Source organism: Phycodurus eques, chromosome 2 (genome assembly GCF_024500275.1).
Source record: "Phycodurus eques isolate BA_2022a chromosome 2, UOR_Pequ_1.1, whole genome shotgun sequence".
Taxonomy (NCBI): Eukaryota; Metazoa; Chordata; class Actinopteri; order Syngnathiformes; family Syngnathidae; genus Phycodurus; species Phycodurus eques.
Genome location: NC_084526.1, coordinates 39,966,875 through 39,992,926, shown reverse-complemented (window position 1 = coordinate 39,992,926; position 26,052 = coordinate 39,966,875). Strand labels below are relative to the sequence as shown.

Below are 26,052 nucleotides of genomic sequence, written 5' to 3'. Positions count from 1 at the left end.
TCATTTTAAACAATTTGAGGCGTAATGTAGCTTACGAAACAATAATCTCTCACGAAACTGATTTGCCAAAATCAGCATGACAATATATTTTTAAGTAACTAAATGGTGGAATAATAGTCACCCTTTTTCCACATCCATTCATTTCAGATGAACTAAGAGCACATTACATTTAAACAGGCTAACTTAGTCTGAGTCTTTGCTAGTGTAATCAATAATTGTATAACAATTCACATGTTCAGGCTGTTAAGGAAACGTGAGGCAAAGACTTATGATTAAAATGTATTTAATGTTAAATTCAGTCACCCGAGTAAGAAGAAAGAACAACATGCTAAGCTGAGCAGCTCACAAAGCTAACAAACTCGAGCTAACTACCGTGCTAATATTAAGCTAACGTTTTGGCAGATAGAGTTGAGATCATTATAAATTGTATGTGTTAAAATGTTTCAAAACTAGACTCTATTTCCGTCAAAATTACCTTTAAACATAAATTTAAATGTAAACGAATGTGTTGGCCTACCGTATTGTTTCCTTTGAATCAATCCTTATCAGATTGGTCAATGAAACCCAAGGGTTGCCTCAATGGTAACATTCAGACCTGTTGTTGTTTTTTTGTCTAATGTTGTCATTTCCAATTTCTTCAAATATCCATAATATACTTTTTATATCAACCTTGCTAAGCAGAACAGCGCAGAAAGCTAACAAACTTGAGCTAACTACCGTGCTAACAATAAGCTAATGTTTTGCCAGTTACAGTTGAGATAATTATAAACAATATGTGTTAAAATGTTTCAAAATGGAGACTCTGAACCACTTATTTCCGTCAAAATTACCTTTAAACATAAATTTAAATGTAAACGAATGTGTTGGCCTACCTTATTGTTTCCTTTGAATCAGTCCTTATCAGATTGGTCTAGAGCGCATTTAAGTAGTTATTTGAAAGTTGTGCTTTATTTGTTATTAAATACTTTTGGACAATATCCAAGTGTTTGTTGACTTGTCGAGTGTCAGAATCACCAAGAGGATGGAAAGCTATAACAACTATGCAATATCCTTGATATCCAGTTTGAGGTCCATGCACTAGTACGTGCTTTATATTCATTTATAAGATAATGCAGCGCACTAGTAGAATGACGAGGCTACACTAGTCAAACATCTGTAATGTCGGGGGATAGTAATGTTTGTGTTTTTCAAAGCAGAAATGTCGTACAGTAGTGGAAGGCAGTTTCGGGGAGGGGGGTGGGGGGCATGACTAATAAGACACAGCAAGACATTAGAAAACAGAAAGAGTGGATGATGCATTCATGCGAGTAATATTACCTTTGTAAAAGCAGAACATAAGACGCAGCTCTTTAATTGGAGTGCACTTTGTGTACCTAATATTGTGGCCAGTGAAAGTAACTGCAGGCTACTTCCATTGATGATCTTTTTCCACACAAATCTATTCCATCTGCCTTTCTATCATCCATGTATTATATCAAACGGCTATAGAGAAATCTCATCACATCACAACATCTGGCCTTTATGAGTGTGGAATCTATTACATATTTTTGTCTGGTGCCCAGAGGTCCTGTCTGGATTATAGGAACAATGCTTGTGTAACCCCCCCCCCCCGACCTGGAAAGTCTAATAAGTATTTCCATTGTTCGATTTGTTACCAATTTAACCTCTCGACATCACAAACAGCTACCGGTATGATGCATTCCACCTCTAAACCACTTCACATACAACTACATTCAGAGACAAATCGTTAGCCTAGTAGCATAATTGCCTGAGTGAATTTTGAACATTTTCGGAAAACAAGAAAAACACAACAAATAGACTGGTTTTATTCAGTGTAATTACGCTACACTCGGGCAAGCTAAGCCACGAGCGCAGCTGTTGTGATATATATGTGTTTTTAAGGGGCGTGGCCAAAATGAGTGACATCAGGACCATGGCCATTATTAAGATGGCCACATAGTTTCGAGGCAAGACACGCACTACTGCAACATGATTTGCTCCTGCGTCCCGAGAAGGGCATTTTACGCAGATATAATGAGATGACCATCCCAAACATCGATCACATTTGTACGAAATAAAAACAAAGAAGTTTGTTATGCTTATGTTAAGGAACGTGAATGTGAATTTTGGCCTACTGTAGCTGCTTGCAAGTCTTCTCATTTTGTATTTTGATTGCCTAAAAAGCACAATTGTCTAAAACATTTTTAACACGCATACACTGCCATTGGCAGCTTTAGAAGTCAAATAGGCATGCTCACTGGGAAGGCTGGCAGTCAATGAGTTTTAACTACAGTAACAATATTAATAAGAAATACCAAAGTCCTTGCTGAATGGTTTTTTTCTTTTTCTTTTTGTCCATGTGGCTTCTCAGTCATCGAGGTCATAATAATCCACAGAAATTGAATCCAGGCAACTGGAATCTTCTTCTTTGTGGAATTTGTTGTTTGTGTTTTAATTGTGTGTTTTACAAAATCATTCAAAAATGGCTACTGATTTCTGTAAGCACAATGAAGTCCCCCGACTATTTTCTCAATAAGAAACACTGGACTGCTGCAGTTTCAAATTCCATTTTATTTTCAAATTGTGCAAAAAAATATAAAAACCATTTACAGTATACATGCCTGTATAAAAACAAGTCAACCGAGAGTATTGAAACATAGTCACACATTCTTTTCATGACTTTACTGCTGCGAAAAAAAAAGACAATAATAATACCATTATTTACAATTCCCATAACTTTACAAAACCAATCATATACTTCCCATTACAATTGCGGTATGTTTAAGACTGGACAGGCAAGGATAGCGATAGGATTGAGGTAGAATAAAGAAATACACTGAAGAGATTTTCTTAGTGGCCGTACATTAATATTATTGAACAATATTTACTCGTCTTAAAAGGCCCATTAGCCTGGTTTGCGGTTTTGTCATATTTCTGTCCATTTGGACACATTTCTCACATGAAATGCAGTGAAGTGTAGAATATTACCAAAGTGTCTAAACCGATGACTTTGATTTTGATTATGAACATTAAACTTTCCACACTTCCAATTATGGCCCACGTCAACATATAAAATGCTTCTGTAAATGAAATGTGGCACATTCATCTGTCTTGGGTGGGGTAGGGGAGGCAAACATTATTTTCATTGGAAAGAAAGAAAGAAGTAAATGCAGACCCATTGCCATGAAATGTAACCACGAATATTGCCAACATTCTTCAGGCCCAACAGCAACAAGCTATGAGCAGGAGTGGGGAAGTATAGCAAAAGGAGACGACAAAAAATTTAAAAAATGTTAATATGGTACTTCTTTGAAATATATTATGTACACGCTGATTAAATAAAGTGTGATCAGTATACATTCCTGTGTATGAAAAAAATATTAATAATAACACCAATGTAAACATAAACACTTCCATAGACCCAGCACCAGCTGGTCAATGCATCATAATTTACAACACTCACACGTGAAGCCTTTCTGAAAGATTTCTCTAAGTGGGGAAAAGTGACGATTTCCTTGATTTACTTAAAGGGGGAAAGAGTCCATGACTGTGTGGGGACACTCCGCTTCCGCCGAAGGGACGTGAATGGTCGTGGTGTCAAACCTGTCAGCACTTCCTGCTCCTCAAGAGCAGCTGAGGTGACTTCGGGATACGTTGCCAGACGCCTCACTCCCTCACGGTAAAGACGCGGAAGGAGCCTCCCTCTGTGTTGCTCTTGCTGCAAGAAAGATTACGATAGGTCGTTTATCACTATTGAAAAATGACAATTTGCAAGGAAGTTGGATTTGATTTGCCAGAACACTTCGTTAAGATCTCATTTATTTAAAAAAATAAATAAATAAAATTAAAAATAAGCAAAAGTAGCCAATGGCAGGCCCTACAGACCTAAGACAATTTTATCAGAATTGAGATTGTTTCTTCAGTACAAGGAGAGCATGGAAGGTAGATCCTGTTTTGTGATGGTGTCGTTTGTCTTTTTTGTTGTTGTTGTTGAAAAATGACAATTTGCAAGGAAGTTGGATTTGATTTGCCAGAACACTTCGTTAAGATCTCATTTATAAAAAATAAAAAAATTTAAATTAAAAATAAACAAAAGTAGCCAATGGCAGGCCCTACAGTCCTAAGACAATTTTATCAGAATTGAGATTGTTTCTTCAGTACAAGGAGAGCATGGAAGGTAGATCCTGTTTTGTGATGGTGTCGTTTGTCTTTTTTGTTGTTGTTGTTGAAAAATGACAATTTGCAAGGAAGTTGGATTTGATTTGCCAGAACACTTCGTTAAGATCTCATTTATAAAAAATAAAAAAAATTAAATTAAAAATAAACAAAAGTAGCCAATGGCAGGCCCTACAGTCCTAAGACAATTTTATCAGAATTGAGATTGTTTCTTCAGTACAAGGAGAGCATGGAAGGTAGATCCTGTTTTGTGATGGTGTCGTTTGTCTTTTCTTTTTTTTTTTTGTCAATAATCCAAAATGTTACTGTTGAAACCTAGAGGTGTTTCTAAGAGGGTTAGAGGGTGTTTATTTGATTACGGGCCTTTTTTGTGTCCTTGATGTAACATTTAAAGAAAAAATCTATTTAAATAGATTATTTCAATAACCAGCAGTGGGCATGCCTAATTATAAGTGTTGTCTAAAAGTTCATATTAATATTATTATATTTTGAAATTTTTTTTGAGCAGTTTTACAGTTTTCACCCTGTCCATAGCACAGTGTTTGGATATATGAAGCTCTATCTTTCTACTAAAAAAAAAATGCTAAAATGGTGTAACTTTTACCATAAATTCCTTAAAATAATAGAATTAATGATTTGTCATCATATATAGAAAACATTTCAAATTCTCTTTTATTTTTACTAAAATATGTCTATCCCTTAAAGTTGCTGTCATTACCGCCACATTAACCATTTTCAGATCAATATTCAAAATCTTTTATTCAAAATCAGATTCTTTAATTCCCTGTGTCATTTCGTCTAATATTTTTATTGCATGTCATTACCAAACGACTTGTAGTGTCAATATGTTTCAAGATTTTCCTGTAAAAACTTGATAATCGTATAAAAATGTTGTACAGGACAAGGTAGCTAAAAGAAAAAAATAAGCCAACTCCTCCAGCATAGCACAGTTAGTTAGCTAAAAACTTTGAAATGTCATTACCATCACAAGTCATCACATAGTGCAGTGTGGTGGTGATGACAGAAACGAAAATCAAAAGTGCCCGAAATCAAATAAACACCCATTTAGCAAACATTTTCAATTGAATAAGTTATGAAGTGGTGGTTTACGGCATGCGCATTATGTGCAGCAGCACAGGGCAGCATTGCTGGTGGGCGGCAGTGCGTCACAAAATTAAAAAAATAATAATAATACATTTGATATTGTTTTATTGTGTAATGGCATTAAATGTGAGTCATTGGCATTTGTATGGTGAATTTGCCCTTTCTTTGTGCAGTGGCCCTCTGTAGAAGAGATGCAGGGTATGATGGGAAATGTAAGTTACAACTTGAAAGAAGAATGAATCATCCTTCTAGTGCTGAATATGTGTAATATGATAATAAATAACTGGCAAGTTGTATGGTACATGTACCATATTGAGATGGTTTCATGTCAAGCCTTTATGTGCAATACAGTATTAAGTGACATGTAACAGGCACCGACCTGCTAACGTGTTAACATTCGAACGACTATATAATTAGTTCATTAGTGAGACCTTGAAGCCGCACATTTATTAATGATCACGACAGGCCCACTCACCTGCTATCAAATCGCACATAATTATTCTTATAGCAAAGTAGTGATTAGGTGGTGGTCCGCATTTCCAGCCTCGAGTAATCAGATACACAGTGATTATATAACAGTACTGTACTGTACCTGCCATATTGTTGGCCCGGAGTACGGACCTCCGCTCCAGCCTTTTATTGACCTGGGACCTCCTAGTCCGACTGCACGAGCGGGGGCGTTTTATACTTTCATTGTAGTCAGACCGGTCAGATTTTTTGGACCACTCAGCACTTTGCACACTCAATTGAAATGCCAGGCTATAAAGTAAGCAAAGATCCCATGTGTGGCCCATCCACACAGCCAACCACACCATTACTCTTACAACAGCGCTGGCCACAAAGGCCTCCCTCGCCTACTTTTGCACCATCCGAGCTGGCCGCAGCGATGTGAGAAACATGGCGCGCATGCAAGCGAGCCGCTGTGCGCTTTAAACACACATAAATCCTGCTACGGTGTGATGAATAAATGTACCTCTCTTTCACAAAGATCTCAACTTTGAGCTGTATCCAATGAGTTTTGGCTGGACATTAGCACGGTACGGAAGAAGATAAATATTATGTTTGATTTGATTTTAAAATGGACTTTGATTTGATTTTGAGACTCGTCCAGTGTGCGGGATGATTCTGACCATAGTTAGTGCAGTGTAAGGTCTTTAAACTGAACTAGGTTTCTCTTAGTCTGGTTCCAAACATGTACCACAATTTGGTTTAAGCAAAGTAATTTAGTACATTTTCAATAAAACAAACCAACAAAAAGCTGATTTATGAACCAACTCAACTAAGGATGCAGCTACAGAACATTTTTTGAATTGATTATTCAACCGATTATCACTTCGATCAATTGGATAAACATTGATTTTATATTGTTAGACAACACATGAATGGGAAGTTGCAAGTATTATTGCTGTTATGGGGTCACCATTCCACACTGCAATATATTTGACAATGAGTGTGTGTTTGTGTGTGTCTCTTTGTGTGTGTGTGTGTGTGGCTTTAATCGGTGGGGCCTTATAATAATTAATCAAGGTTTCAGAAATATTGTTCATAAAAGCTGTCCCAAACCACAATGAAACCTAATAAATTACCTGAAAAAAATCTGAAATTAAACATGTATGGAATTTAAAAAAAAAGATGAATAACAACAAATTAAAAACATCTACATTTTAAAAAGTGGTTCTCAACTGGTGGGTCCGGAACCAAAATCAGGTCCCGGTTTCATTATGGGTGGGCCGCAGACAGGTAGCAAAAGAAAAATTATACAAGGTGCTTGATTTATGACGGTTCCGATTCACCACTTAGTGTTTTTCATTTGATTGTTTTATATTCATTCTTCATTTGAAGTGATATATTCTTACAAATACTGTGTTTACTGTAATTCTGACTTTACTACTGCAGTAGTGTAGGTTGGTGAGAGACTATGATGCGTTCCAACTAATTTGAAAATTTGTAGCTCAGAACTCTATTTTTAGCTTAGAGCAGTGAAATACATGAAATTACTTGCTTTCAATTTGGAGACTAATATTTTAACAGGCAATTTTTAGAAGAATATTTTACAGACATGCGCCACAAAGGTAATGGTACATTTATGTATTCGTACATGGAACATATTTGTAAGGGCTTTCCTTAAAAGGAAAACAGTGCTGACAAGATACGGGTGAAATTTTGTGGCTATATTTTGTGTAAATGTGATATTTTATTTTACGCTATTTATTTATACAATTGCAGTTTTCCTGTTAAACTTTAGATTGTTAATAAGGTGCTCTGAAAGGCACTTTCAAAATGTAAGCATAATGTTAATGTTAATGTTAGTTAAGTACCGTATTTTCACGACCATAAGGCGCACTTAAAAGTCTTTAATTTCTATAAATTATAAAAAATCTATAAATGTTGCTGTGTGATGAGTGCTCCGCTTGACGTTTTCTTTGTGACTTTTTTTTTACCGCTTAACTGACTGGGAGCATTTCCTGTCGACACGCTGCTTATACAGAGGAAAAGCGGACGTGGCTGAGGACAGCATGCGGACGTAAAGCGGGAAGGGTGCGTGAAAGAGGACGCTAAAGCCACGCCCCCAGTAGGTATATAGCGCCGGGGTGTGCATTGTGCAAAACAACATTGTTTTGGCTAAGGACTCCCCCCAAAAATGGCACCTACGAAGAGACACGCTTACGAAACACAGTTTAAACTGCAAGCTGTCAGTTACGCGGAGGAACATGGGAATCAAGCAGCCGCGAGAGAATTCAAGATCAACGAATCCATGGTTCGCAAGTGGAGGAAGAAGGAAAAGGAGCTTCGCCAAGTCAACAAGACAAAGCTGAGTTTCCACGGAAACAAGGCGAGTTGGAAGACCAACTCGAGCAATGGATTAATGAGTAAAGAACAGCCGGGAGAAGCGTCTCTACAGTCACCATTCGACTGAGGGTAATAACGCTTGCAGAAGAAATGAAAATCGAACATTTTCAAGGAGGTTCGTCTTGGTGCTTTGGTTATATAAAACGGCGCCATTTATCCATCCGGGCAAGGACTATCGTGGCGCAGCAACTTCCGGCGGATTACAAGGAAAAGCTGGCGTGGGAGCAATGGATGACAGATGGCAGACACAGCTTTACTAAGACTGGGAGGCAACGCCGGACGAGTTACGCCACAATTTGTGAATGGATTGTGGATGCTTGGGCTAACGTGTCTGCTTGCACTGTTGTTCGAGCTTTCGTAAAAGCCGGCATCATATCTGAGGAGCCGCACGCCAACGAGACTGACTCCGACGAGTACGAGAGGGAACCTGGCGTGTTTGATGGAGAACTGGCCCAGCTGTTCATTTCAGATACAGAAGATGAGGGCTTTGATAGATTTGTGGATGATGATTGATCAAAAAATAACGTGAGTACATTGTTAAATACGTCAATGAAGTATAACCGAACTCAGCTTTGCTCTCGCTGCCTTTTTAAAAACATTGTTTTAGCATGCATCCATGCTACGTTTTAAGCTAGCGTATGTTTTACCATGCCTGCGCCCAAAAATGTGGTGCGCCTTGTGTACGTGTTAAATACAGAAATAGATCCCGTAACTGAGACTGCGCTTTTAATACGGTACGCCCTGAGATCGTGAAAATACGGATGTATTTTCTTTATTGTTCTCAACTTAAATAAAAAGCTCAGAACTTGGCGACAATAGAAAAATCTGAGTTCAAGGGTGACAACAGTTGAGAAACACCGGTTTAAAAAATAGTGAAACCCTGATATCCGCGGAGTCACGTGGCTAGGGATAGATCACTATAATACTGCAAATAGCAAAAATCCTGAGGTAAAGGACACCTCCTTAAACGTTTTATAACTGCCGATCGATGCCAAAAGATATCAGAAAAGCACTACTTTGGCCTTAATTAAGGTGCTCACCTAACTTGACTAACTAACATAATTCCTTGACACCAAGATACCACAAGAGGGCAGGAAAGGACTATTCTTTTGTTTTGTCCCCCCCCCCCCAAACAAAACTTTTATAATTGCCTAGAGATACCAAAAGATGGTGGCAAAGCACTACTTTTGTTTAAATCAAGCTCCTCAACTCATTTCAACATAGTTACTTAGCACCAACATGCCACAAGATGGCGCAAAGCAATACTTTTGGCCTGAGCAGTCTTTCAGTGAACAACAGATGCAAGCCCCCGCATCACCGTCCCCCCACACCCAAAAACAAATTTGCAAATGCCACAAATATAAATTACACCTGTTACCATTTTTAGATGACCAAACAATCCTATTTTGGATCATAACAAAATCTCCCCTCTTCCAATATTCTTGGATATTCACCATTATCTAGATTTTCACCAAAGTTTAATGGGATATTCTTTGGCGTACAAAGTTGTTCCTGCGATAATAAGATGACAAATGAAAAGATTACCTTTCAGACTGGATTCCATTTTTCAGCACACCAACATAATTCTTTCTCTTGTCCAGAGGCAGGACGTCCACAAAGCCCCCGTCTGGTGGGATCACCCCTGCATGGATGGCCGCCTTACAAATACTGGAGTTCTGAGAAGAGACAGAGGGTACAGTTTGGCACCACGTCGAAAGGTTTATGTTTCTTTTGGGGAACGGCTCTGCTGAGACGTCCCAGGGTACATTTACTACACAGTGCTTGTGTCTGTGACTGTTGACTTGTAACGGGACTGACAGTCCAGGTGTCTCTCGGGAGCTGTGATGTGCAGCCAGCCGGACGTCATCAGAGGCGAGGTTCATACAAGGTGAAAGCCTATTAAACTTCACGTAGACGTTACGTGCCAGTGCCAGTGTTAACTCGACACACTGACTCATGAAGGTGACGTGAATTCTTGCACATCACTGTTTAGTCTGCTTTACAGTGAAGCAATCCACTTTCAACATGGCTTAGAAGAGCTTGCAGTGATCATGAACGAACCAGTCTTCCTAAAAACATTAGTTTTTTCTTGTACAGGAAGTAGTCTGAGAGAACTGGTACTGAACACAATCTTGAACATCAGCGTCATTGTTCTGCTCTGGTGCAACTTTGTTTCTTATACAGTGGTACCTTAACGGAGCGAATGGATGCAGTAGCTTAGAAAGGTAAGGCGGGGCGAAACCATTTCGACGTTTAAAAACGAATAAAAGAATCTTAAAATGAATTCTAAAATGCACAGGGAACAAGTGAGGGGAGGCCAGAATCTGAGTTTTGTGCTTCCTCTTACGTGCTCCAGTTAAGAGGCAAGGAGCAGCATTTTGAGCCAACTTGAGACGGCTGAAGCCTCCTGGAACAAATGAGTTCCAGTGTTGGATATAATGCCATAAAACACAACATATATTAATATATATATATATATAACAACATATAGTAATTTCTAAGTTTTGGAAAAGCATATCTTAACAACTTTGTTCCTTACATAACCATTACTTTATTTTAATTTCTTTAACGTCTATTCTTGACTATATGTTGGGGTTGCATCTTATTTTAATGCATTTTCTTACATCTCTTCATTCTAAAGTTCAACAATAACATACTGATCCTCTTTCACAATGTTTTGTAAAAGAGCAAGTAGGCGTGCCTCAAGGTTTATATCTAAGTACTAAAAAATTTTGATTTCAAGGTAATCGTTTATACTGTTCCTATCTACAGACAAACAGTTCTTGTCATGTATTTAATTTAAAAAAGGAGCCTGCTTCAGGCATTAAAACGTGTTATGTGTATCCCTCCCATCACATACCATATCCCTTCATCAAAAAGCTCATCACTTACATCTGTGTAGATGCTGTTGCCAATCACAGGTGACCAATAAGAGGGTTGACTCTTGCAGTCAGAAGGACAGAAGACTCTGAAGAAGCAATCAAACCTTAGTGTCAAAATGTAGCAACATCTGTTAAAATGTCACTTTAACTCATTTGATTGGAATAATATGCATTTATAATGAGCGTTTACTGTAAGTGTCATTCCGGAAATAGATATTTTCTGTCATCCCTATGAAATTTCAAATAAGCCTTGTACAAAATACAGAAAGATGCACTTGTTGTGTAAATTATAGTTGTTCTGAGACAAAATATAACTGTCGCTGTAGTGAAAAATGATTACTAAATATTATTTAAAATGACAAATAGCTCTTGAGCACCCCTCTAGATGACCAAATTACACACAAAAAAAGTTTTAAATCAGCTTTTGCGGACATATTTATATAAAAAAAAAAAAAAAAAAAAAAAAAAAAGTGAAAATGTCTTTTCGCGGACATATTTTAAATAGTACGATCATATATGGTAAGTTGTGTCTCACCATCCCAGTTACTAAACTTTTATAGCCATCTAGAGAAAGAGAAAAAAACAGTGAGCAACATGGCTCAGCAGAAATGACATTATAAAGTTAATTGCTCTGACCATGGGTAGACCTATGGTAAGTTTTAAGAATTAGTATTTTTTTTTTACTTAAATTATTCATATTATCAGAAACCGTAGATCGCTGAGCTGGACGAATCAAGTCATATAATGGTTTATTCCTGGGTTTTTTTTCTTGAAAAAATAGATAAATACAAATTGTCCTTTTTTAAAAAAAAAAAAAAAAAAAAAAAAAATGTCCACCAATTCTGGAATGACCTACAAATAGATTAGGCCTAGCTATAAGCTTATTCTTGCACGCTTTAGAGAGTGTATGTGATGAGTCACCTTGGACAATGTGAGAGGGGCTTTTTGAATGGGCAGACTTCAGCCACAGTAGTGTAGCAGTCAATATTGGATTCTGTGACAGATGGACGAGAAAATACAAAATACACGTTATTCATGTTGTCTTACTGAGTGACTGTAAAGGTCATCTTGTTAGAGCGGTACCAATTGTCTTACCTTGTACTTTGGCCATCATAAAGGAATTTCCTGGCTTATATTTACTGTAAAAGACAATCAATATTGTTAGAAATCGGAAAATCAAACCATATTGCTGCATAAAATATACCCATGATACATTACCTGAAAGACTCAATTGAATTTTTCGTGGCTTTGACAAAGAAGGGAACCTTTGCTTCCATCCGTGTGATGTCTACAAGTCCTCCATTGTTGTCGATTGCACCAAAGTGAATGGCAGCACGGCAAATACTCGATTGCTACTCGAACAATGAAAAACTTTTTCTTCAGTCACTGTTAAATAACAGCAATTTTTTAAATATTGTCTCGCAACCATACTCACCACGTCATAGTAGAGTGTTCCCCAAACCTTTCCTTTCCTATTCATGCAGTTCGAGGGACACTTATATCTGAAAAGCCAAGAAAAGAGTCACTTGGAGAGATGTACGTCAAATAATTATGAACAAATCTGACACAAGTGCTGCATAAAAAAAAAAATCTAGCTTCACAAAGACAATAATGTTCATTTTTGACTGATGATATAATAATAATAATAATAATAATAATACCTGTTGCAGGTTACTCCTCTGCACTTGTCACGCAGTCTGGTCTCACACTTGATGCTCTGAGCTGTAAAAACATGAGGTGAAAAATGAGGTGATGTGAAACAATATAACAATAAATAAAGGTAATGTATAGCCTTATAATACCTACCTAGGTAGATGTTGCTAGGATTCCTTGAGGATGGGCTGCTTGGCGTGGACGGCCTGGACACTGGTCTCCTCGGAGGGGAGGGTTTGGGTGCGGGTTTAGCAGTCGTTCGCGGCACGACGGGTACCTGAGGCTTCTCCACCTCATTCATATCCTCCGTTTCGGCGCGCTGGGAGTCTAACGTTGGATACAAAGTCAAGTCAGGTCATCAGGTTAGGGCATACAGTGAAACCTCAGTCCAAAGTCTGAATGCCTCTGAGCAGGGATGCCGTAACACAGCAAGTGCCTATAGGGCCACGTGCCAAAGGGACAAGACCGCTTCATTTCTTTTTTTAAATCCAGTACAGTACCTTTTTCTTACTTTTTTGAGTACAGTACATTTATTAAGTACAGTTCAGTTGTATTTAACTCTGATGTGTGCAACTTGGCCACCAGCGGGCATAAAAATACACACAGATGAAGAAGAGTTTCATGCAGTAATATTGGTAATTTGGCGCAGAGGATAAAGAATATATGTCTGTGAGTATTGCTGCATTGTCTGTCTACATGTGTTGCTGCACCGTTTGAGTTCAAATATCCATCGCATAGAGGTTTACAACACAGCGACACTGATGTCATTAGTTCGCCCGTCTATAGCATTTTGCATTGTCTGTTAGCATTAACCTAGTGGACTATTCATTCATTTTCTGCACTTGTATTCAGCAAAGTTATGTTTCAAACGCATAACGTGTAATTCTTTTTAGTTTGACAGTAAACCTCAACTGGGAGTGCCAAGCCCCTTTTTTGAAAAATTGTTAACTATCTGCCAAGCTTCCGCTTGTTGTGAAGTGAGTCGAGCGTCTTGCTGCCATGAAGGTGCTTGTTGTCTCAAATTTGTGCATGCAAGTCGAAGCAAAAAAATAAATAAATAAAATAAATCGGATGAATGAGGGCTCATATCTTTAAAAAAATAAAGCATGAGCTTGTTCAAACGTAAGTCAAGGTACCATTGTACAATATACTTTTTAGGAATTAAAACCTATACCTTGTTTATGATGAACACTTTGGCCAACTATGCGAGTGTATTTTAATATTAGTAATGATGATTTTAAGTTGAACTTGGTGTAAAAATCCAAATCCACTATATTTAACTGGAATATAACAACATTGTTTATGCTCACCTTTGTAGCACAAATTATTTCTGCATCCTCCGCCATAGCTGGGAGGGCACTGGGAACAAGGGCGACCATTTTTGTACGGAGCCTCCCCGATCCAGTTGCCCCTGCAGGAACACAAGGCACACATGTTGACTGAGAGTTGAAACCTGTCGGCATCACTTTGCTGGCTGCTCTGTAATGACTTTAACACTATTCGCCTGCGGTCAACACTCCTAAGAGGCTAATAAAAGCCCTCCCCGTTGTCTCTAAATGGAATGGAAACAAGCTCTTATTTTTCTTTCCCAGTGCTTCATTATTGTTTTTCTATTTTCTGACTTCTGGAGGAATTCAAGTGGCCCCAAAATGTCATTCAGCGTTCAAAATGAGCGGTCAAGCAGACAGCTTTGAGTACGTTCGGAACATACAGTGCGCTGCCAGGTCTTTTAGGAGGAAAAAAATGTAAGCAAAGTGCAAAGGTGTCACTTCTGGAATTTTTGGTCTTACTTTGGGGAGTAGTTGCACACGAGGTAGACGGCGTTCTCCCATGCTTCACCCCACACGTTCATCCTCGGACACACATGCACTGCGCAGCCAACTCTGCTCGTGGCGGCCCAAACCACCTGCGGAGAGGGGAATAAAAGAAAAAAAACAATGTAAGCTCCACGTTCTGAATGAATGAAGACACATCTAATAGGTTGACCTATAAAACCTTCTGCCTATTTTTCCAAGTCGTCTTTCTCTCCCAGCTTACAGGTCAATAGATCATTCCAGAGGAAGCGTGCAGACATGCGGTCACGATTAACGAGGCCAGTGGGACACAGCGGAGTGGCCAGCCTGTTATTCTGCCCCCGTCAGACGCTCATCACGTGTGAACACACTTCACCCTCTGGGATATTATCCCGATCACCCTCATCAACCAAATGGAAAAGCAGTCATGCCCTAATATTTTACTCGGAAGCGTCCAAGGTAAAATAAAACACCTTATTAAACGGAAAACTGCTGCAGCCGTGCTAAAGATGAATGATGTGTCATTTGAAGGGGGAATACGACACTGCAGGTTCCAAAACTCCTCCTGATTTTTATTTTTTTTTTCTTTCCTTTAAACGTGCGTGCGTTCTCTCCCTCATCGGAATGTTCGTCTTTTTTCCTCATAGAGACGTTTCGAGGCCACTGGAAGCAGTGAGTCAGCACGCAGACTCGTTTGATGTGTGCCGCGACGTTAGCTGAGGAGCCTCCATCTTTGCAGGGATTTAAGGAGTATTGTCCAGTGGTGGGAAGTAACAAAATGTAAATACTTCAATACTCTGCACTGTACTTTCGTAGATTTTTTTTTCATGTATCTGTAATTTGCTTGCGTGCAGTGGTGCCTTTTGATATCAATTTCATTTGTTCCGTAAACACACTTGTAACTCAAAGCATTTATGAAATCATCTTTCCACATTGAAATGAATGGAAACGTCATCAATCCGTTCCAGCCTCTCCTAAAGAAATATTGGAATGCTAAATAGATTGTACTATATAAAAAACATACAGTAATGACATAATTAAATAGATGTAAAGAAATTAAACAGTTTTTGACGAAACTCAATGGACATTGGTCTGCTCTTTTTGGTGTGTGCACTTTGGCCAGCTGGGGCAGTATAACACTTTTATTATTTGTACATGTACAGCTCCTTTATTTGTATCCAAATATCCGTTGCTTAAAGTGTTAAAACACAGCGGCACGCTGCTATTTGTTAGCCTATGACATTTGCCATTATGTGTTAGCATTAATCTAGCAGAGTTTAGGGCAAAGCTGTGTTTATTTATTTATTTTTTTTAATGCGTGTGTAATTTTCTTGGTTTTGTTTAGTTTGACAGTGAAATTCAACTATGGAGGCAATAAACAGCTTGAAGCCTCTTTTTTGAGGAATTGTTCACGATCTGGAAAACTGCTGTTTGTCGTGAAGTGGGTTGCGTTGACTTTGCAAAAAGGTTGTTTTGAAAGCATAAAGTCGAGCCAGTGCTAACTAGCACCTTGTTAAAAAGACGTCACATATATATATTGTTTTTTTTTTTGACTTGATTTGTTGTTGTTTTTTAACGCTAATTGTAGTTGTTGTAGTTAGTGGGAGTCCTGCACATGTTTCTCTTCAACAAACCTGCTGATCTCAACTTGTGTTACAGAGAGATGACTTTCGATTCATCAGTTAACTTCACTTGATTAAGCTATTGCGATCTCTTTTTTTACTTAAGTCTTATGACTGTACGTTATTTTCTTTTAATGAAGTACAGAACATGAGTTCTGGTTTTACACCTCTGATATTTTCAAACGCACAAGTATATATATGCTTAAATTTGAGAGGAAGGAAACGCATGGACAAGGTTCGGATGCTCAGTTCAAGCAGTGCCCCCCCCCCACCTCCCTCCCTCCCTCCCTCCCTCCCTCACTGCAGCATCTTTGAAGGAATCCAGGTCAAGCATGGAGGGATGAGTGCAAATGACTACCAGATGGCCCTGGTCAGGTTTCAGACTGAGGGGCAGGAGGAGGAGTCCGAATGTTTCTGTAAACACATCCCAGCAGCTTCAAAGTAAACTTAGAAAGGAAGATTTTCTACAAATGCAGCTACACTCAGCAGCTATATATATTAAAAAAATACGTTTACCTTTAAAAACGCATTTGATGACATGGCAAAGAAAATAATACTCATTTTAGATTGACACCTTCTTGGGAGTATTCATTTAACAGGGTAGCCGGTGAGGGGAAAATCCTGCAAATGGTTTGTAATACGCATTTTATATTTAATACAGCGCCATCTTTGGATCATCGTAAATAAGCTCAACACAGTAAAATATAGTGCTGTTTTTAGAGTCATTTCTGACCATGTTCCTGCCCAATCTCCCTTCCCATCCCTTGCTGTATAATGCAGCAGCGCAAAGTTGTGAAGGAAACCGCAAAGTGCGCATGACTAAGATTTTTTTCCCATTAGGCACTGGGGCACAAATAATTGTGCACCACAAATTCTGCCTAGCAACAAAAGGCTCTGCAAACATGTGACCTGACCAGGAAAAATAATTCTCTTGGTCTATGTTGCTGCACCTGCTAGTTAGTGTGTATATTTTATATTTATATTTTCATAATAAGTCCGCTATCTTAAAGGTAGCACATAATGGGAAACGCCATAGACGGGCTCACGAATAGCATCTACGTGGAGGTGTTATGACACTTTAAGGAACACATATTTGAAACCAAACGGAACAATCACAGCTGTACATGGACAATATAACTATACATATAGGTATATATTGTTTATCCTCTGCGAAAACAGCCATTATTACTGCAGATTACTGAGTCACTTAAATGCTGCAGTTTTGTTTTCTTTTGGGGGGGACTGAAATAGATTAATGGCATTTCCATTCATTTCAATGGGGGAAACGTGATTTCAGATACGAATGTTTTGAGTCATGATCGGGGTCACAGAATGAATTAAACTTGCATCTCAAGGCACCACTGTTTATATTTTGTGCAGCATAGAAATGCACTGCATCTGCCCGAATTTTTTGGTTAACTGCATTTTAATATTTTGGTTAACTGCATTAGCAACGAGAGGGGCAAATGATTAGGAATAGCCCTCACTATAATGCAGCAGTGTAGTTCTACACTACTGAAATATACAACCACAAACATATTGTAAAAATATCACCTCTTCGACTGTATAAAACAAAAGATAAAATAATTATTTCTGTAAGGGCCAATTTTCATTCTCATTCTAAAGTGCACGTGTTCCTCATGTTGTTGTATGTAACCATCTAGTTATGCTTTGCCTGCTCCTCATGCCTTTTTGAACATCTCTTCTATTTGTTTCTCCTTCAAGTACCCCTTCGCAGAGCTCTTGTGTGCGTGTTCTCCTCTCACCTGGGTGTAGTGGGTGCACATGGGCCCGGAGCAGCGCTCGGGACACCAGGGGTTGCACTCGTGAGGGTAGGGATAGCTGTAGTCTTTCACCTCGTCGTACCAGGACTGTAACGTGGAAGGCGGGCGAACGGTATCTGCACACACACAAAAAAATAACAGTAGGTTCAGTCAAACAGCAGCAGGTGCCACTTGAGTGTCTCAGCGCCTCTTCCCCCTCCATTACATGGGAAATTAATAACAACAACAAAGAATCAAAGAGAAATGAACATGGTCCAAATGCCTGACAAATCAGTAGTGTAAACATGTCTTTTTAGGGTGCTGAAGAGTGCACATCGCGATGGGGGAGAGCAAAGGGAACGGAAAGAAGGGAGTCCTCACTTGGTGTGCTGGCATGGGAAGAAAAGAAGGGGGAGGGGGAGGGATGAACGGTTCGGTGAGAATGAGAGCAGATTCCTGGAAGGCTACCTGCTGTGATAGCAGGCCTCTGTCATACAAGGAGGCCTACTGTGGACACACACACACGCACACAAAACAGTCAACATATACACTGTACAGACAAAAATAATCATTACGCCTATGAAGTTGGACACCAGTTCAACTCATTTTGGGGCCTGGCCCACAATGTCTGTTCATCCCAAAGGTGTTTGGTGAGGTTGAGGTCATGGTTCTATGTAACAGTCTTCCACACCAAACTCACTCAAGTCGAGTCCTTTGCTTTGCTTTGTGCAGTGGGGAACAAAAAAATGTTTTCGAAATAAGTCCGATTTAAAATCCCTGTAAAATGGGGAGAGAAGAAAAAGCCAGCCATCCAATCATTTTCTTCTGCTCATCCGGGGTTGGGGCAGCAGCTTCAGCAGAGAAGCCCAGATTTCCCTCTTCCCAACAGGATCGCGCTTGTATCCGCGATCCTGTTCTTTCGGTCATGACCCACAGCTTGTGACCTGTTACCTTGGGCTTTGGGAGCTTAGGTCAAACTAAGGTGTGGAATATCGACCTCTTGAAACTAAAAAAAAAAATCAAAAATGCCCATCACACCAAGTAGTTTCTCAACAACTGGGCATCAGACTAGCAAATAGAAGAGATAGAGCGACGGGACCTCAGCCAGAAGTGATGTAGAATTAGCAACATTTCTGCTCAACATGTAAGTTTATCACCGCTTTTTGATCATTTAATTGTACGGTCCAAAATATAAGGCATCAAACCGACAACATTTAGCGTTATCGTAACGCTCCATTACGAAATACTCATGCCACCAACGTAGCAGCTGTCAGCTTGTTTACACTGCTAACGCTATCTTAGTTTTGCTAGCATTCCTAATTGGTTTAAGGTGGATATTAGTGAGGCCAGGCTAAATTCAAATTCACTCTTAACACTGCAAACATTCCCTTCAATTAACTTTTGCTTCCCAATATTTTTGTCCACAAACTGTGTGGTATAATTGCAGCTAACCAACACGGCTTGGAAAAATTCCCCTTTGATGGAATGAAGCAGCGGGGGGAATGTACAACAGCCGTTTAATGGGGACAGGGACAGCCCCAGACAACATGTACATGGTAAAAACTAAAGACGTTGATAAATTCATTTTAAAGACAGATTAGCACAGTTTGGCAGAATTTTGGCCCGAGGTATTGTGCCCTTTGGGAAGGGGAAAAAATATCATGAATGACAGAGTGTGGTAGCGGCGGCCAGCAGTGGAGACAGGGGGAAAAAAAATAATAATAATATTTGCAATTGGCCCGCTTTTCACCGTGTCTCAGCCAGACGGGCCTGTCGACAACACTTAAGTGATTGCCAGTGACTGTCAATGTGAAATGAGTTACCGGCAGATGTCGTTAGCGACACCGTGTGTAAGTAAGCCAAGCGCGTGTGCGCGCGCACACACACACACACACACACACACACACACACACACACACTGGGTCGTGTGTGAGGAGGAAAGAGTCAATGATATATTCCAATTGCTACAGCTTATCGGCAAACTTGTGAAAATGAAGACATATCTGGATCATTAGAACTCATTTCTGTGTAATTTGATCATACAGCTTTTGTAATTTATGTTGTACAAATAAAATCACACTCCCGTCTGAAAATGCCTCGCCTGTTCATTGAGGGACGGACGCCGACAACATGGATAATATCTATTGTATCGGCGGAAGCAAAGTGGGCCGAAGAAGACGTCGTTTCGGACGGTCTCACCTGCCCCAGTGAACTGCCAGGTTCTGCCCGATGGACATGAGCAGGTCCTGAGGTCCGTGATCCCACTGGCACACCTCGGCCCAGTGAGTGGCAGACCTCTCCAGCTCGTCATCCCACACCTGCGGACATGCACGACATCCACTTAGAAGCCCGCCGATCACTAGCGTGCACGTTCAGTTGGGCTGACTTGCATAAAAGCATTAAAAACCTTCAGAAATTAGTAATGGAAAGCTGTGGAACATTTATTTGACATCCTTAATATTCATCTCAAGGTCCATATACTATTGAGCTTTTTGTCTTCAGTAGTCTGACAACGCAGCGCACTACTAGAACGACTAGGACAAACTAGTAATATTTTCCCGCTATTGCCTTGTATGACATTTCTGCACACTATTACTAGTGCAGCACAGAAATGTACTGTTTAGGTTCAATTGTGTACTAGTGACTCTGCTAGTGTAAAACATGTTACTAGTAAGACAGTCATTCCACTAGCCGTTCTAAAGCCATCTGAGTATTTCCTCTTTAGTTCTTTACTTATGTAGTTGCTCACTAGTGGAACAACTACATTACTAGTGAGGCACTACATTACGAGTTGAGAAGCTACTATCTACTAGTAAGAAGCTACAAGCTACTAGTACTACTAGTGGCATTATAAAATTCTACTAATTAACATCTAAGACACAGTCGTGGACTAGTTGACATCTGAGCGCTACTAGTACAATTAAGTGTTAGAAGTTAGCTAGTAGAGTTGTATGTCACTTGTCATACTAGTAGCACACAAATGTCAACTAGTGCACAGTTTTGCCTCACTATTAACAGGTAGTTGTCCGACTAGTATGCCAAAGTTGTCGTACCGTAGGAGAAGGGAGTAGCGACAAAAACTGTAACTAGTAAGACACAATTCTTCGACCGCTCTCGTCACTCGACTAGTGCGGTGAATTGTCTTACAAGTGAGCACAAAGAGCATACTAGCACATGGACTGCACGCTGGACTTTAAGGATATCGAATAAATGCTCAAAGGGCTTTCCGTTGCAGAGAGGACGCCTTATCCAGCCTCTCAGGGTAACTTCTCAGTAAGTTTCCAGAGGTTTGGTGGTCGCACGCGCACGTACGCCCACACACGCGCAAACACACTTTTCCCAGCACACTCCCTAACCTTCAAGGAGTCCCAACAACAATAATTCCTCTACCTTGCCCACTGCAGTGCCATGCAGGCTTCCCCCCCCCCCCTCCCTCGCTTGTCTTCTCCAGCATGAAGCAGGTACACTGGACAAAGTCAGCATTCTTATCCAGCTTGTTAAAAAGAAACACACAACGCAGCAGGCTAGTAATGGTCTGCCGTCATGACTGCATGTTTCCAGCTGAGAGAAAAGACTTTTTTCTTTTTTCTTTTTTTGCTTTAGCAGCACTTTGTGAAGGCATTTGAACCCTTACATGTTGTTCATTTTCCATGCACACATGCATGATTACATGGATTTTAGAGATGTGTTTACCTGCGTGCTAAATGATTTATCCTCTATACTAAATTCTAAACGTTTTCAAAATGCACATACTCTAATACATTTAGTATATATGATCATTTTCATGCCGTTTTTCAAGATTTCCCGATGACCCTTGAAAGACCAACGTGTGCATGTTTCTGTGGGAACCTGCAAAAATGTGACTGTTACCATTCCATTGGAGCAGACACAGAACAGACTCAATGTTCACAAACTTTGCGTCACCTGTACAACAGAATGATGTTTTTAAATATCTATTTGTGTATTTCGGCTCATTTTTGGAAAAGTCATCACATTTCAGGGTGAAAGAATGACTTTTAAGCCATTTTGTGTTGCCTTTAAATATCATAACGGGCAATTAGTTTTCCGAGCGTGCCTCACCATGTACTCCATGTCGGCCGCACTGGGGTACACCGAGCCCCTCAGCTTGTTGTGCAGCTGGAGGATCTCCTCCCGGTCTGACCAGCGGATGGCACGTCTGCTCCTGCCGCCGCTTCCATCTTGGCCGGTGTTGTTGTGACCCGCGCCTTCGTCCTCGTAGCGACTCAACAGCTGCCTGAGCTCCTGGGAATCGGGCAGGAAGAGAGACACCGAGCTTCCGAGCCGGGAGAGCAGCAGGAGGGAGAGGAGAGTGATGAAGGCCATTGTTGACACTCAGAGGATTGAACCCAGTAATGTGGTTTTTATATGTGAGGGGAGCTGGTCCTGACACAACCTGCAGGGAGGGAACATTTCATCAGATTCTTCCTGTTATGGGAGAGTACAGATTACAACAGCTGACTGATCACACATATCATGTAATGAAGACTTCCTCTTGCTTTGAGTTTTTTTTTTTTTTTACTGCATCACAATATAACAAAGTACAGCCAAGCTTTGTGTGTGTAATGTGACAATCGAATAATAACCAGAAATGCTGACACTAATGCAGTAAAGGCTCATAGATAGCAAGCATCATGTCATCACTATCATGAGTATAACTGTCAAATGCCTAATTTTAGACACAAATGACAACATTTTTTGTTTTTGTTTTACTGGAATGTAAATTACTGGCAACCATCTCACTGGTTTCCAACTCACATGCTAAAAGAATGATTTTCTGATGCATCATTCAATTCCAAGTCGAGATGAATCATTTTTAAAAAGGTAAGAGCAGCAGATTTTGAATCAAAACTCCGCTTCTTTTCTCACTATGCGGGAGCCCTGTGGCATTTTGTCACCACCGAAACAATTAAGTAAACCTGTTTTGGTCAAAATTGATAGCTGTAATGCTGTAGACGGAACTGGTCAACCACTCGGGTAAGTTTGGATGCAGTACTTATTTTGGAGATGCGAGGATTCTGCATCGGATTCAGAAAACCTTCCTGCCCTCATCTTCCTCCAAGGTGTACCAATACATATTTCTGTTACTCATGTGGCTCTTGCAGCAAAGAAGCTTCAAGTGCAGCTCCTGTTTCTACTTTCCTCTCAGCTTCACCGTCTCTTCCTCACTCTTTAATCGAATAACTTCAATTATTTGATTCTGAAGGGGGGGGGGGAAGGTCAAAGAAAATGAATGTTGAATTAAGCGGACACGATGCCGGCGAGCCAGGAGGAACAAGTTCGTAAAGGACAGAGAATGTCCAAAGTTTGGTATCTTTTCGCACTTAACAAGGACAATAAAGTGCACAACAGCACGTATACATCTTGCTGCTAGTGTGCGCGCCTTGGCCACCTGGGGGCAGTATGAAACACGCGATCCTTTGCAGAGGATAAAGAATATATGACTGTGAGTAATGTTATATTGTGTGTCTAATGTACAATTGCTGTACCGTTTGTTCCGCTTAAAAGAGTTAGAGCACCGCAACATACAGTCGATGCTATTTCCCGTTTGCATTAAGCTAGCGGACTTAAAGGCTCAGCTATGTGGTTGTGTTAAATACACAAGATGCAATACTTATTTAGTTTGAAAGTAAGCGTCATTTTTGAAGGACTGATCTTTAATTGTAAAATGCCAAACTGCTGCTTGTCGTGACGCGAGTTGAGTCATTGCCCACATACAGTCTCGTATCTCGAAAAACTCAAAGAGGTTGAGTCACTCGTATCTCAAGGCACCACTGTACAGGCGGATTTTTTTGCTAGAGTCGAGTATTGGATCTCATTTTGTGGCTATAACGTTGCGGCCAATAATGATTTAATGCCGAACAAGAGGGAGGACTTGTTCAAATAAAGCGAGAAAGGTGCAGCGGGTCCGTGTGAACCGGGAAGAAAATAAACACGAGTTCTCGCTCGCACCGCTTCGCTCCTTATCCTTGAATCCCTTCACCTCCTTCCCACTGGCTGCAAAGAGGCGGCTTGAGGTCTGGCACCGGCTCTGTGTCAACACGCCGTGCCAGCGCTGGCCCAGCTGAGCCAAGCACCAGGCATCGGGCACCACACCCTACTGCCGCTGCTCGCACTCAACCGAGAGCAGCTTCTCCGCCTCGGCCCTTCTCACGGCTCTCCTGAATTTTAGACCAGAGTGACAAACGGGGCGAGAAGACACGGGTGCATACTGTAGCCTCATGTAGTCCGGCCCCTTGGGAACTCTCTGAGGAGGGGCGGGGGGAGGGGCTGACCTTTACTTCACCTCAGCACCATGCTTCCATGTCAACGCCACTATTCTGTCATTGTCTGTCTACTTTCCCAAAGAACATATTTTTCATCCTTTATATCGTTCACTTCCATAACAACTCCGCACTGTGTACGAGATAAATATTTCTGGACACTGCGCAATAATGTTCCACATTACATACAGTATGGATAATGGATATTAAGCATAACAAACTAAGAGTGTTTAAAGTGTGGCCCGAGGGCCATTTTGGGACCCCGCTGCCTGTTTTTTAATTGGCCCACCGCATATTTTAATGCAATCGGTACCTTGCGATACGAGTGCTTTCCCTTACGGGTTTTCCACAAGTAAAAATTGGGAGATACAATTGTGCTTCAGACCCCCACGGCTAGATGGCGAAGGTACACTTCACAGCGACGGGACACCATTGATGCAAGTGGGTTTCCTTGCAGTGGGAGAACATCAGTTGGTAGCAGTAATGCGCCGTTCAAAGGCCAATAGACCCCACAGAAGAACAAGGAGGGACAATACTTTAAGTACAGGCGTGTTCTCAGCTCACATTGTCCGTGTTTGCACGTTATGTGGAGAACAAATGTTAGTACTCTGATTTTATATAGTAAAATACTGTGGAGTGCAATTTTTCTTATGAAACAAAACCATTGGGAAAAAAACTAATATTGGGTATCAGCAAGTAAAAATGTCGAAAGATAGTGCGCATTATTTTAAAATTCCAAATGACATTTGAACATTTGAATGAATCATGCTTTTTTTTTTTAATATAAAAAAAATTATGAAAACGACAATCATCTATTTAAAATGATTCAAATTTGAATGTTACATGCAATCACACAATTTCTTTCTGATATTTTTTTGCTTTGTCACCAAAAATATCAAGCTGAGAATTAACACTTGTTTTGTTTTGAAATATGTGTAACTGCTTAGCATACGTGGCCCTACGGCTTGTTGAACTGTTTTTTAGTGTATGTCAAATCCGCAAGGTGAAGACAACTCATCTAGTTCAGATTCAAAGGAATCACAGTGGTAATGGAGCCTTGTTAGTTCACCAATCGATCAAACCGATTCATAAAGACAAAACATAATAAAGAAGTAATGACAGAAGTGGAAGAAGTCACAAAGTCACGTTTTAGCGCTCCAATAATTGTCCAGGGTGAAAATGTTGGATTTCCATACATTTCAATGAGGGGTTAATGGGAGGCTGCAGAGAGCCTCATTACGCATTCATCATCACTCAATTCTGTGCCTCCTTCACAGAGGCTGCAACTGAAATGATGGAATACACCAGACCAAAAAAGGTCTCTAGGCAGATTTAGGTAACAACAAAAAGTAGTGTTGTCTCACCTCTGCTTGTCTTCTTTCAGTATTCACTTGCTTGAGGGTTGTCTTGTATTCCCGTGTGAGGAGCCGCTGCGAGTTGTCTGCACGCAGGATGTGTGTCTACAGTCGGAGCAGCTCCGTGAGCCTTATATAGAGAAAGGACCCCTCAGGATCAGAGGAGGGGAAGGGAAGAAGGGGAAAGAAGGAAGAGAGGAGGGAGAGAAGAAAAAAAACAAAACAAAACTCCCCCACACCAGCCTCCCTGAAATGTTCCTGGCTCAGCGTGGACACAAGCAGCAGCGGCAGCAGCTTCACGTCAGGAGGGAAAACTACAAATAATGTTAATCATCACACTGACAGATGAGCCGAGCAGCTGGATCAGCGGCCCAGAGTGGAGCTTGGCTGGCTGACTGCTGCTCACACGTGTGCGTCCGCAACCACTTGACAAGGCTGCACGCACACAAAAAGATGTGTTACTCTTCAAATTGAGACGAACGGTAGAACGAAAGTGTCGTCTATAGTGTTAGAATATGAACTTCAGGGATCGCAGTCGGCGATATCCGTGTGGGTTTCGAGTACGAGTACAGC

General features: G+C 40.4%; 1 protein-coding gene across 1 annotated transcript; it reads right to left on the bottom strand.

Moving 5' to 3' along the window:
• Positions 1-2,551: 2,551 nt before the first annotated feature.
• On the bottom strand, positions 2,552-25,591 carry crispld2 (cysteine-rich secretory protein LCCL domain containing 2). Its single transcript, XM_061670663.1, is given in 16 exon segments — positions 2,552-3,718; positions 9,676-9,806; positions 11,023-11,098; positions 11,934-12,006; positions 12,108-12,151; positions 12,231-12,364; positions 12,448-12,514; positions 12,674-12,734; positions 12,819-12,992; positions 13,976-14,076; positions 14,456-14,571; positions 17,847-17,954; positions 17,956-17,980; positions 20,043-20,161; positions 21,924-22,257; positions 25,489-25,591. Coding segments are annotated over 15 exon segments (1,545 nt in total). The 5' UTR covers positions 22,188-22,257; positions 25,489-25,591; the 3' UTR covers positions 2,552-3,666.
• Between the last annotated feature and the right edge of the window lie 461 nt (positions 25,592-26,052).